Raw genomic sequence first — 14980 nt, forward strand, 5'->3', positions numbered from 1 at the left:
TAGGCATGTATGTAGCACTAATAGATGCATCACTAAATTATGGAAGAACTTAGGTAAGAGTTACTTTTTATTACAAAAATTAGTCTTTGATAAAGTGCTTCATCTCAAGGCTCTACTTTTGGCAGCAATTTTGTGCAGATATTTGTTAACTGTCTATTATCTATCTATCCATTTTATATATTATGTTAGGGAGTTAGAATTTATCCCCTGCCTGCATGCATTAACTCTTGCTCCACTAAGAATTTATCCCCTGCCTGCGTGCATTAACTCTCACTCCACTAAGCTGTACATGTCTCTAAATATACAATCACGCTATATTTATTCTGCAGAAATTAAGATATATCAAAATTAGAATTAAAGTTAACAGAAAGCATCTCTGTATCAGACAGCATGTTGCATGGGAATAGGTAAAGTTTACAGGGAGATAGAATATGCTTACAAGTTAGAGAGATAGAATTTATCTCAAATTGGGATTTACACCTACCACCCATTGCCTGGCCTGTACACACACCAATCCTGATACCTCTTGACTAGGCTTGTTGCTGTTGTTGTAGGGTTTAACGCCATTTTTCAGCACAAGATAGACTGTACATGGCAGCCAGTATAAATGGTGGAGGAAGAACCTGGGAAAACTCTGGAAAGAAGCACCGATCAACGAGAAGCTACTAGCAAGCTTTCTCACATACCACATTGGCTGAATCCGAGATTCAAACCCACACAGATAGATATATATATATATATATATATATATATATATATATATATATATATATATATATATATATATATATATATAGTATTTACACTGTATCATTGATATACCATGAGATGTACACATTTTTTCATTAAATGAGGCTTGCCAAATTTCCTTTTAATGAAAACTGTTTATGAGAGGTATATCAGTTATTGAGTGTACATGCTATACATATATTTTATTTATATCACATACAAATAAAATATACTTGCCTTTGAATTAAATTAAGATTGCCTCAGTCAACTGCCTATTGACTGAGTGAATGAAATCTTCACATCACTGCCCAGTGTGGCCACTACAAAAAGTAGTTGCTTGTTTTCCTTTTTGAACTCCTATTTTCATTCATATTGATTAAATAAATATAAGACACACTTATGATTTAAACATGAAAGATGGTTGTAATGAAGAAAGTAGAGCACTACAAACACATGGTTAGCTTTTGAACACTGAATACTCAACTATACACGTACTGTCAAATGTATGGAAATATGTGTGGAATATAAATTAAGTGAAATGATAAACCAGCAAGAGGTAATTCAAACATTTTAATGTATTTACAGTTGATCTAAGTCATTAGTCTGCTTTAATTAACATTACTACTGACCATAAATTTGTTTTTATCCTACATCTGTATTTATCTTTACACTTTCCATTGGTTAGTTTGACTCTAACTTATATCATTATTGTTAGGTCCAGGGACATCGTTGAATGACACAGATGAACAAGTGAACAAGTATGATGGTTGAGAGGGAGAGAGACAGAGAGAGATTGAGAGACTGGTGAAGGTATCAAAATTAATATGCTGACAGACCATCCAACAGAGAGACAGAGTGAGAGAGCAAGAGAGAGACATGGAGAGAGAGAGAGAGACAATATGGTAAAACTAATATGCTGACAGACCAGTGGAGAGAGAGAGAGATTTGTTATTGTCAGTTCTCATTTTTCTCTGTTGGTCAGTTACCAAAACACTAAATTTAGTTGACTTTTCCTCATGTCTTCATGGAACTCTCTCATTTCTCACACTTTTGCAATTGTTACCAGTATCCAGAGTGAGAAACCATTCCTCCCATTTTTGTTTCTGGATGGGGAAGTCGCTTTCATTTTTCTCAACCTAGTTTGAGCTCAGATAAAAACGTTTGTATGTTTAAAAGAATCTTATTAACTTTCATTTATTTTGGCCAGATGCCATTGCATTTGACATTTATGTGGATGTCTGCCAGGTGAGCAATCTCAGACCCACTTGGATCTCTTGTGTTTTTCTCCCCAATGAGTTGTCGTCGTCTTTTTAGACTGCCTTTTAATCGCAAAAGGGATGGTGTCATAAGAAGGGAACCTTTAAAACATAATTCCTGAAGTCCTAATTTACTCTGATAAAATATTTCAGGCACTGGAGACTCTAACAGATGTAGATGCCCTGTATTCTTTGTTGACTTCCAAGAAGTATTTGATTCTACATGGGGAATGTCTCAACTACACGATCAACCAATATCCTGAGTTTGTCAAGCACGCTCTGACTAAGAGGCTTATCCCCACGTAAGTTTACTAAGTACTTTAAGCTTTTAGTATAATTGTACATCAATTGTACAATTTGTCATGATAAAGAAGTACTGTGAATTTACTTTTATTCTAGTGGCACTCATTTTTATTATCTCACTGAGCATTAAGGCCAGGTGAACTTATGGTATGACCCTACCTCCATCATTTTTGTCCATTGCACCTTTGTCAACAATCACTATTTTTAACGTTTTAAAAAGTACCATTGGAAAGATTTCAACCAAATTTTTGAACAAATCTGGCAGAGAGAATCCTGATGAAGGGCTATAAAATATCAGATGTAGTTTCAACATGTAACAGCTAGAGAGAAATAAAATGGTCTTATCATGAATTCCTGGAAATTCTTCAGTAGAGTGTCATTTCCTTGGAGGGACTCTTGTTTTGATGAAAGTATCAATTTATTCCAAAAATGTATCTGAGCAATATATAATTGTAAGTTTTATGAGGTGCTATTGTTGTTTTATTAGTTCAAGATATCAGTTACTGTATGAAAACAAGGGTCAGATAAATAACATTATGCTTTTATGGAATTATGGACTTCAAGGGTCCTGCTAGATAACATCTTGCTTTTTTGGAATTATGGACTTCAAGGGTCCTGCTAAATAACATCTTGCTTTTATGGAATTATGGACTGCAAGGGTCCTGCTAAAGAACATCTTACTTTTATGGAATTATGGACTTCACCAGAAAATGTAACATCTTTTTATTTAAGTTTTGGTGGATTCTTCAAATTCTTGTTCCAGGTACTATTCAGTACACCTCAAGATTGACTGCTGGGTGTTTTCTTATTGCCTCTTGTTTGATATAGGTGTTTAATTTTTTACTTGCGTTTTTTGGCACAGAAACACTTTAGCAAGTAGAGTACAGCACATGGCCCAAGGACAAACAGAAACATTTTAGCAAGTAGAGTACAGCACATGGCCCAAAGACAAACAGAAACACTTCAGCAAGTAGAATACAGCACTTGGACCAAGGACAAACAGAAACACTTTAGCAAGTATGATACAGCACTAGACCCAAGGACACACAGAAACACTTTAGCAAGTAGAGTACAGCACATGGCCCAAGGATACGTAGAAACACTTTAGCAAGTAGAATACAGCACTTGGCCCAAGGACGCACAGAAACACTTTAGCAAGTAGAGTACAGCACTTGGTCCAAGGACACACAGAAACACTTTAGCAAGTATAATACAGCACTTGGCTCAAGGACACACAGAAACACTTTAGCAAGCAGAGTACAGCACTTGGCCCAAGGACACACAGAAACACTTTAGCAAGTAGAGTACAGCACATGGCCCAAGGACACATAGAAAGACTGTAGCAAGTAGAATACAGCACTTGGCCCAAGGATATGTAGAAACACTTTAGCAAGTAGAATACAGCACTTGGCCCAAGGACACATAGAAACACTTTAGCAAATAGAGTACATCACTTGGACCATGGACATACAGAAACACTTTAGCAAGTAGAGTACAGCACTTGGTCCAAGGACACACAGAAACACTTTAGCAAGTATAATACAGCACTTGGCCCAAGGACACACAGAAACACTTTAGCAAGTAGAGTACAGCACATGGTCCAAGGACACACAGGAACACTGTAGCAAGTAGAGTACAGCACTTGGCCCAAGGACACAAAGAAACACTTAAGCAAGTAGAGTACAGCACTTGGCCCAAGGACACACAGAAACACTTTAGTAAGTAGAGTACAGCACATGGCCCAAGGATACGTAGAAACACTTTAGCAAGTAGAATACAGCACTTGGCCCAGGACACATAGAAACACTTTAGCAAGTAGAGTACAGCACTTGGCTCAAGGACACACAGAAACACTTTAGCAAGTAGAGTACAGCACTTGGCTCAAGGACAAACAGAAACACTTTAGCAAGTAGAGTACAGCACATGGCCCAAGGACACACAGAAACACTTTAACAAGTAGAATACAGCACTTGGCCCAAGGACAAACAGAAACACTTTAGCAAATAGAGTAGACCACATGGCCCAAGGACACACAGAAACACTTTAGCAAGCAGAGTACAGCACTTGGCCCAAGGACACACAGAAACACTTTAACAAGTAGAATACAGCACTTGGCCCAAGGACACAGAAACACTTTAGCAAGTAGAGTACAGCACTTGGCCCAAGGACACACAGAAACACTTTAGCAAGTAGAATACAGCACTTGGCCCAAGGATACACAAACACTTTAGCAAGTAGAGTACAGCACTTGGCCCAAGGACACACAGAAACACTGTAGCAGGTAGAATACAGCACTTGGCCCAAGGACACACAGAAACACTTTAACAAGTAGAGTACAGCACATGGCCCAAGGACACACAGAAACACTTTAGCAAGTAGAGTACAGCATTTGGCCCAAGGACACACAGAACCACTTTAGCAAATAGAGTACAGCACTTGGCCCAAGGACACACAGAAATACCAATTCAATGGTAGAATCTGGATCCACATTTTTCCTGTCACAAGTCCAACACCTTAACCACTGAGCAAATGAATTTTCAGAGCACCTTGGGTGCTTATTAAGTTGGAATTGGTACATGTATTTCACACACAGAGCTTCTCAAAGCAGATAGCAAGTCGTCCATTGTCTAGCTTCAAGTGCACAAGACAGAACATGTCCAACCAGATTCCATGATAAACTCAGTGTTAGAATAGAGACAAACAATAATCACAACTGAATATTTTTTTAAATTTAATTATGTAACAGGATTGTTATTGTATTCATAGGATATTAATGAAAATTGTGCAAAATAAGTAATTTACTCATATATTTAAGCTTGTTATGACTAGATACATGCATTGCATTATTCTTTTTCTGGTTTGTTTTCAGACCTAGCACTTTTGCAGTTTTGTTATTATTAGCCTTAACTACAATATGACAGTATATTATCATGGGTGAAGTATGTGCTTCAAGTTAAATATGAAAACAATTTCTGGCTAAATTTGCATTTTTAGCATTCCACTGCCATTTTGTGATGTAATGTCATCATGTTGGCATATGCGTATGACATCTTAGGCGTAGCTGTTTTAACTGTTATTGATATTGTGACATTTTATGACAGTGTGTGTGTGTGTGTGTGTGTGTGTGTGTGTGTGTGTGTGTGTGTGACTATGATTTTTAAGGTAGCTTTAACAATTTTTCAGTCATATAGCTATGATGTCTGAAGTGTGGCAGTTTATAGTGATGTCTAGCACTGGGGCATCATGCCGCAGACATGTAGCATGATGTCCCACCCAGTCACATTATCCTGACACTAGGCCTACCAGTTCTAACACTAATCTCTTAATGCTGGGTGTCTAGCGAGGCAGCTGTTAGTACCATTTTTGTAAGTCTTTGGTGTGACTCGGCTGGGGATCAAACCCATGACCTGCTGCTTCCAAGGCGGACACTCTAACCACTAGGCCACCGGAGCAGTCACATTTTATGAAAGATAAAACATTCCATGAAAATGTATTTTTTTCACCAGATTTTAGGTTTGCTTTGATGGTAGCCATTTATACAAATGATTCCAGTCCACCATCAAATGTGGCCACCATTCCTACAAGTAGAAAAACCCTTAAGCAACTTCTCATGAGCTTCAAAAAGAATTTCACAGAAAGCATCCTGGCATTACAGACTTTCATGTATGATGCCAGTCCTCCATCAGTTACAGATTTCCTTCAAAAACAACTTTTGTCAGAAACACTTTCATGTTTACTCTACAAGTGTCTAGCCATTTGTGATTAAGGAATATAACTTTTTATACTTATACATAATCATTAAATGATGTATTGTGTACCACAGAGGGTGGTTCTGTTATCAAGGTCAGAGTCATGACTCAAGATTTTGAATTTCCCATCACCTTTTTCCCCATCTGCTCTATAACTTTAAAGCCATTTAAGATGAATGGATGAAACAGTAGAAAGTGTGTCACATTCCATATTATTGGGAGTCTTATCATTAAGGTCAAGGTCATGATTATATTTTACACTGTCATCCCACATTCCCATCTGCTCCATAATTTTAAACCCATTTGAAATTAAGGGATGAAATTTGGTGTATATATATATATATATATATATATATATATATATATATATATATATATATATATATATTCTTCAACATCATCACCAGATGGTATTTCATGTACCATGTTGGGGTTGCTATCTTCAAGGTCAAAGCTTACTATATTACATTTTCCATCATACTGTGCAACGTATATATTACATTTTCCATCATACTGTGCATTGTATATATTACATTTTCCATCATACTGTGCATCATATAGATTACATTTTCCATCATAATGTGCATTGTATATATTACATTTTCCATCATACTGTGCATTGTATATATTACATTTTCCATCATACTGTGCATTGTATATATTACATTTTCTATCATACTGTGCATTGTATATATTACATTTTCCATCATACTGTGCATCATATATGGGATATATGTGTATCTTTCTGCCAGCCTGCCTCTTTGCAGTATTTATTGCTAACTAGTTGCTAGAAAGTTTTTCTGACTGCACAGGTTATGGAAGCTGTTTCAAGCTCGTCACTCACAGTTGGCGAGTGTGGCTGTACCCCTCCTACTGCACTGTCTGACCCTGCCAAATGGTGCTGATGCCTTGTGGAAAATTGTGGAAGCTGACTTCAGTCATGAGGACTGGAGAGCCAGGTTTTCAGCAGGTAAGAGCAGGTAGAAGATGACACCATGTAAGTTTCATTTTTGGTTTTATCACCTGATTATATGATGAGCCTTAAAACCATTTCATATTTTTGATGTTATACTTGTTTAATATTACGTCTTAACTTCACACAAGACATAAGTTTAATATCAGTGGCATCCTTATGTAATTTATGTCTTATTGCAGAACATTTCGCGGAAGTGAATTCAGCACTACAGCTGACAAATATCGTTTTGATTAAAATTGATATCTCCAAGACTACAGAGATTCTGACAGGCACCAATAGCTGTTTATATTCTTGTGACCTTTTGAGTTTCCTGTCCACTTGCTTTTAGTAACCTATCAGATAAAGCATTACACTTCATGTTATGGAGAATTACCATTACCAACAATAAAGTTCCAAATAACATTTTTCACTTTCAGCAGTATAATAGGTGTAATTTGATTGGATAATTCAACAAAATGTGACCTCATATTGGTGCCTGAGGATGCAATATAGACAGCAGAGCTGCAAAATACATACGTTGCTACTGGTCTTCAGTATCATTATTGCAAATGTACTTCACTGTAAAATTTTAAATGACTATATTTAGAGAAAAACTGCATTTCTTGATTTGCTGATGTATATTATACTTATATACTGTCAAATACTTTGTTTTATCAGTGTGTAATAAGTTGAGCAAAGAAAACATAACATTTACATTTTGGAGTGTATAACCATGGATATAAGTCAGTCTGAAAACAGTACTTTTATTCCTTTACTACCACACTCTTTCATTCTGAAAACATAGTACTTTTATTCCTTTTCTATTTTTCATTCACTCTGAAAACATAGTATTTTTGTTCCTTTTCCAACACTCTTTGGAAACTTTTGTTCAAAGTATTCCAAAATGTAACTCTCCACAGCAACATCTCATAGCAAGGGTCTTGGTCATGGTGTCACAATGGCACGAAGGAGTCTGACTACAGTCCATCCATTCTTTACAACCACTGTAACAAGATAACCGGGTTGGGGTCAGATTATAACAAAGAACACTTTTGATGATGAAAAAATACAGTGTTTATTTATGAATGATTTAATGAAAAAGACTATGTTTGATTCATGCGCTAATAAAATCAACATATTGGATATGTAACAAAATCTGCATGAACCTGATAAAGTATTGTGATTGAAATGAAATGTGAACTGATATGCAAGAAAAAAACTTTAATAGTAAAAAGATACAATGATTAATGATTTCAAGTGATTCCACACAAGCAAAGGAAAAAATTATTTACATAAACATTGACAATTTCCACACACAAAAATGATATAGTTCACTCAAATAATGAAATATAACACGTTTTCACTCAAATAGTGAAATATGATGAGTTTTCACTCAAATAGTGAAATATGACGAGTTTAAACTCAAACAGTGAAATATGATATGAAACATTGGGACATATATCTTGTGGAGTCGAACACAAATCTGAAAGGTCTTCAAAGCCCCAGTGCTCAGGTGAATGGTTGAAGAGCCACCACAAATGGTCTGCCCCTCCTGGTCTGCCTAAAGATCCATAAATTCTCTTGTTCTCTGCAGACCCATTGGTCCAGAAGCCATGGTTCTTCACTACATGATGACCTTTATCTTCTTCTGGGTCAACATTACCACTGAACAGCATCACAGTGGGTATAACACAACCCAAATTAGTAAGATGGTTAAACATCTACAAAACGGTGCATATATGGAGATACAGCATAACTATCACTCTGTCCCACCTTCACTCCTTCAGTACTACACTCAGCATTCACCAGTCACTAGTCACCAGCCATCAGTCAATCAAGTACCTATCAGTCAGCTGAAAATATTATATCTGAATCCATTTACTACATATGACACATCATGTATAACATCACGTAATGATGTTATGTACTGTAAACTTGAGTTGATTATTTTATACAAATTAAATTATCAGGAATACTGTATAAAGAGATAATCAGGTTCAGAAGTGAACCTGTATCTGACAAAAATCTTATAGTACATAACGTAACACCTTCTCTTCCTTAACAAATTCAACATTATTGCGAATATAATCATTCTGTCAGGTTACTAGGAAATAGACTATAACATTGCATTATATGACACGAGTCAGAATTGCCTAAAATACAAGATAAATGTGACAGTAAAACAATTGATTCTATAGGAAAATAATACTTAACTCATATACCTCTACAGCTGGAGATCGTGTATCATAAAGTGGACCGATTACTGACAAGACTCTTTGCAATGTGATGTTTACCTCTATGATGACGTAATTTATACACAGGCCATGTAGCCATACACAGCCTGTGCACTCAAGGTATATTGGTTTTCTTATGATAAGCACTTTGCTTATGCAGCATGGGATGAACTGACCTCACCATTTCAAAATAATATACGATATACATAAACCACCCTCGGGTAAACGGTACACAAACGTGAAATCCTAGTACATGTATTTAATCAAAATAATTAGTAAACAATAGTTATATACAATTCCGTGACAACCACCTTTGGTAAATGAGCCCCATTCCCCCCCCCCCAAACATTAAGTGACTATTTTCAGTTTCTTTTGAACTATTTAGAGTTGTTTTATTAATCTGTTTAAGGGCTTCCATCTTTACAAATACCAGTGACCATGAGTTTATGATCAAGAATCTGCTGGAGCACCATAATGTACATTTATACCAACTGAAGGCCTATTGTGTACGACATATAAAACAACTGGAACACTATAATGTACATATGTACCAACTGGAGAACTATAATGTACATATATACCAACCGGAGCACTATAATGTACATATATACCAACTGGAGCATGATAATATACATATATACCAACTGGAGCACTATAATGTACATATATACCAAATTGAGCACCTTAATGTACATATATACCAACTGGAGGTCTATTGTGTACATATATACCAACTGGAGCACTATAATGTACATATACACCAACTGAGGCACTATAATGTACACATATACCAACTGGAGGTCTATTGTGTACATATATACCAACTGGAGCACTATAATGTACATATATACCAAATTGAGCACCTTAATGTACATATATACCAACTGGAGGTCTATTGTGTACATATATACCAACTGGAGCACTATAATGTACATATATACCAAATTGAGCACCTTAATGTACATATATACCAACTGGAGATCTATTGTGTACATATATACCAAATGGAGCACTATACTGTACATATACACCAACTGAGGCACTATAACATACATATATACCAACTGGAGCACTATAATGTACACATATACCAAATTGAGCACCTTAATGTACATATATACCAACTGGAGGTCTATTGTGTACATATATACCAACTGGAGCACTATAATGTACATATATACCAAATTGAGCACCTTAATGTACATATATACCAACTGGAGGTCTATTGTGTACATATATACCAAATGGAGCACTATACTGTACATATACACCAACTGAGGCACTATAACATACATATATACCAACTGGAGCACTATAATGTACACATATACCAACTGGAGCACTATAATGTACATATATACTAACTGGAGCACTATAATGTACATTTATACCATTTGAGGCACTATAATGTACATATACATAGACAAAATACATTCAGCTGATCATGAAACAAAGCACATGGCTTAATTGAAAATGTGTGCAGTGGGTTTTATAATTTATGAGAGAGTGCACATTATACAGGACTTTAAAAAGTCTGAGAGTATCTTAAAGATACAAAAGTAATGAAGGCAATCCAAAAGGAATGATATCTTCACTGTGCAGTGAATTGGGCTGTCATTTTAGCTATTACATTTTCATATTTGTGTTGGGAAAATAAATGACAATTTGGGTATACTAAATGCCAAATATAATTTTTAACATAGATTTAGTTGACATTCTTATTAATTAAATACAGTACACATTTATCAACATTATGCTTTTTTAATAATTACAGGAATCTAATATATTTATCTTGCCATGCAATAAAAGTGAAATTCGTGCAGAAATTTTAACTTAAATTCACTTACATATATATATATATATATATATATATATATATATATATATATATATATATATATATACACACACATACACCTGATAACAATAAAAGTACATACATGTATAAAATGGGTGTTTCTTTCTATCCCATAGTCAATTGACAACTTCTCTTAAGAAACAGACCACTTTTGCTTCAACCCCTAATTGGTCCTCAGTTTACATTTGACTGTATATTATGGATTACACTTCTGGAAATTCCGTTATAAACAAAACAAATAATTGATTATATTCACTAAAGTGTTTGAAATAATATTTGAATTTCAGTTGAGAAAGCATGTGTTCTAGCCCGTCTGGCAGACACAGAATCTGTTCATCATAACAGAGTGATACAGACAGCCCTGGCCCACATATTCTGTCTTCTTATTGGTTCTTTAGAAGATATCAATGGCATAGTGGCACAGAGAACAATCCAGAACCTAGAGACCATCAAGATCTCTTCAATCAAGGTAAAATATATCTATGCATTCTTCTTATAAAGTTGCTTTGTCATATAGTTACATTTGTTTGCAGTAAGTAAGAGTGTACTTATTTGGTATTCTATGAATAGTTCATTCTTCTTCAGATACATTTATCTGATCATAATATGTTATTAGGAGTTTTTTGGCTACTTTGCAGATTTATCCTTTCAAGTGTAATGAGACCTTTACCATGTCTTTTGAAGATTCCAAGGACAGTCCTCAGTGCCATTAAGAAGGGAGATTTTGAAGTTAGTGTAGACCTCCATGATGTATGCATTCTTATTCCCATTCCCATCCATTTGAACATGAAGTTCAAGTTTCCCTCCCTCAGTAATGTGCCTTGAAGATCAAGCTGAGGTGTATTCCATTAGCCCTTAGAGTAAATTTTCAACCCAAGAATTTGCTTGCTATGCGGGTCTTCTCAGGGTGGCCACGTACCTTCTTGTTTTGAACCACTTGTTTATGAGACCCATATAGTTGATTCCTCCATGTCAGTGCCAGCTAAAACATTGCCTGCTAATGATCAGAGTTTCATGAGGCTTCATCTTAGCAAGTGGGAGGACCTTTCTTGGCTTTCAGTCTGCATTCTGCTTCAGGATTAACTGCTGAAAATTACAATATGCTTAGATGCCAGAATAATTGGCTTGTGTGCCCATCTTAGGCCTTCTTGTCAAGAAGTGACTGGGGTTTGTAGCTGCCTATGCACATCCACTTTCTGGAGATGAAAGCAACAGTGAATTCCTTCTGAATTCAGGAGATGCTGTCTTGAAAGTTCATTCTTATTCTTTCTGCCAACAATGCAGTTATCAGTTATCTTCCAAGGCAGGGGGGAACAATATCTCCAGATCTCTGCCTTTTTTATGGGTTATATCATGTCATCTTTGACAAATCCACATTCAAGTCTTCCACATCAAATGTGCATGGTTATTTCTCTAATTATGAAACCAGGTGAGGGGTTAAATTTTGATGAGTATTACACTCATCACAAAAGTTTGTCACTGTGACCCATTTTTTGCTTAAATAACTTTAATTAAAGTTTATGTTTTAAATTTATGTCTTGAGCACTGTTCAAATCATTAATCTAGATGATTCTATGCATCAGTTAATACCACACCCAGACCAAATAAGAAGACTCATTGCCATCATAATAAGAACACTTTGTGCCATCATTTTACATTTTACTCACGTATGGTTTGGTATTTAGCTAATGTCCAGATAGTTTTCTGGGATGCTTTGCACATACAACCTTGTCTAGAATGTATGGGTCTTGGACCTTGGTGAGGGGATACATCTAGATGAGAACTACAGTAGATCATTATATTCTTATTTTGTTTCAGTGAATTAGGTTAAATGTATTCTGTTTATGCTATAATCATGAAATCAGCAGTGCTATGCATGTCAGTTCTTAACACACAACAAAAGCTGACTGTGACCTGTATATAATATTTCGACTGACTTTTGCTACATTCTTCAGTTTTGCTTCTAACAGTATAAGTTTTGTTATGCGCATACTGTCATACCTAGAATCAAAACTTGGTATGCTATGTGCATACTGTCCTACCTATAATCATAATTTGATATACTATGTGCATTGTGTCCTACCTCGAATCAAAACTTGGTATGCCATGTGCATACTGTCCTATGTGGAATCAAAAACTAGGTATGCTATGTGCATACTGTCCTATCTAGAATCAAAACTTTGTATGCTATAGCATACTGTCCTATCTAGAATTAAAGCTGGGTATGTTATGTGCATGCTGTCCTACGTGGAATCAAAACTTGGCAAGGGATTATATCTTGATAAGTATCACTCTTATTGCCAAAAAACGGCACAGTATTTCATGCTTGAGTGGTTTTGTTGATATTTCATGTTTAAAGTTTATTTTTTGTGTGCTGTTCTTTTTAGAATGATAAAACTTGATAATTGGATACATATCTGATGATGCTACACTTTTACAACCAAAGACTGTCATTTTGACCTATAGTTATGCTTTACTAATGTTTGTTAGGTATATGTTTTGTTGATGACCAGATAGATTTTACATGCTATATATATCAGCCTACAATGAAGGCCCTTTTTGATAAATGGAATTAAATGATTACTTTTATGACTATGATATAAATGTAATTACTCTCAGCAGGTTAACTGTGTATGTGTATGAGTAGGTATTGGATGAGTGGACTACATGAAGCCTCAGCTCTAGTGGCTAATCAAGGCTTGTGCATGAACTGTGCTTTTAATTGTGGTCATACTGGCTGTCATTCTAAGGTTACTCAAAGCCTGTGACTTCCATGCTGTAAAATCTGGCTTTAGAGTTCCTGCCAGGTTGCATGAGTTCACAAATTTTGCCAAATTTGTATGAGTTTGCACACTTGAAAAGCAGTAGTATGGCAAGAACTCATGCAGATTAGTTCAGAGTTGTGCATGTAGAAATGTCCTCAGCACATTTTGCTCTTAAAGTGCTTGTTTTGATAAAAGTTTCATCACCAGTGGAGGTCTCATTGCACTTGTTGGGACATGTTTTTCAGATAGGCAAATGTTCACACATCATTGTTCTTAAGCTTGATATGAATGGTTGTTAAACTAGATTTGATTGGTTCGGTTGAGCCCTGGAACAAGCATTCTGTCATACTTTTAACCATGTATTCACAAAAAGCTTGTTCAAAATATGTTAAATCTAGAAAACTCCAAATGGCAGACTCCTGACTTTTTACACCTGTAGATGATAGACTGTCTAATAATAACAATGATGACAAATTTTTGGAAAGTTTTGAGTGATATCAGATTATTGGAATTTGAGCCTGAAAGCATTATTCACACTTTGATGATGGCATGTAGTATTTGCCTTGTGGATTTGTGGATGTATGTGTGTATGAATTGGTCAAGAATTATCCTGGGTGGCACACTGTAAATTTTTGGTCTCAGCACTTGATTTTCCTTATATTCCATTACCTGATTCTCCTTATAATATCACATCCTCCATTTCTTTCGGTAAAACTGACTCCCACTTCCTTTGTTGTATTGTTTTGCACCCTGTTTATTGTTTGGAATGTTAATGTGTATTGCATCTTATTTGTACATTACTTAGAATATATAAAGTGATTTACATCCTTTTTATACATTATTTGCAATATATAAAGTGTATTGCATCCTTTTTATACATTATTTGCAATACATAAAGTGTATTGCATCCTGTTTGTACATTATTTGGAATATATAAAGTGTTTTACATCCAGTTTGTACCCTATTTGGAATATATCATAATATATGTATCCCTTCTTGTTTGCATTCTTGCCCATGGTTCATGCACCTGGTTTGGGTTATGAGGCCATGGGTTATATGAGGCCATGGATTATGTCCTTTGATACATTGACACCTTGGTTTAGGGACATATAAGCTTCTTAACACATTTCT

The 14980-nt window shown here is 35.5% G+C and overlaps 1 protein-coding gene across 7 annotated transcripts in view; it reads left to right on the plus strand.

The window, feature by feature from the left end:
• The window catches only part of LOC149808497 (protein unc-79 homolog), a 255882-nt gene that overhangs the window by 77168 nt on the left and 163734 nt on the right, over positions 1 to 14980 (plus strand). For all 7 annotated transcript variants that reach the window (XM_089978169.1, XM_089978143.1, XM_089978163.1 and 4 more), the window contains exons 22-24: positions 2139 to 2287; positions 6850 to 7007; positions 11372 to 11553. In XM_089978169.1, the coding sequence (XP_089834295.1) occupies positions 2139 to 2287; positions 6850 to 7007; positions 11372 to 11553 (489 nt within the window). The remainder of the gene's footprint in view (positions 1 to 2138; positions 2288 to 6849; positions 7008 to 11371; positions 11554 to 14980) is intronic.

The sequence above is a fragment of the Sinohyriopsis cumingii genome, chromosome 1 (assembly GCF_028554795.1).
Source record: "Sinohyriopsis cumingii isolate HCF-2022 chromosome 1, ASM2855479v2, whole genome shotgun sequence".
NCBI lineage: Eukaryota > Metazoa > Mollusca > Bivalvia > Unionida > Unionidae > Sinohyriopsis > Sinohyriopsis cumingii.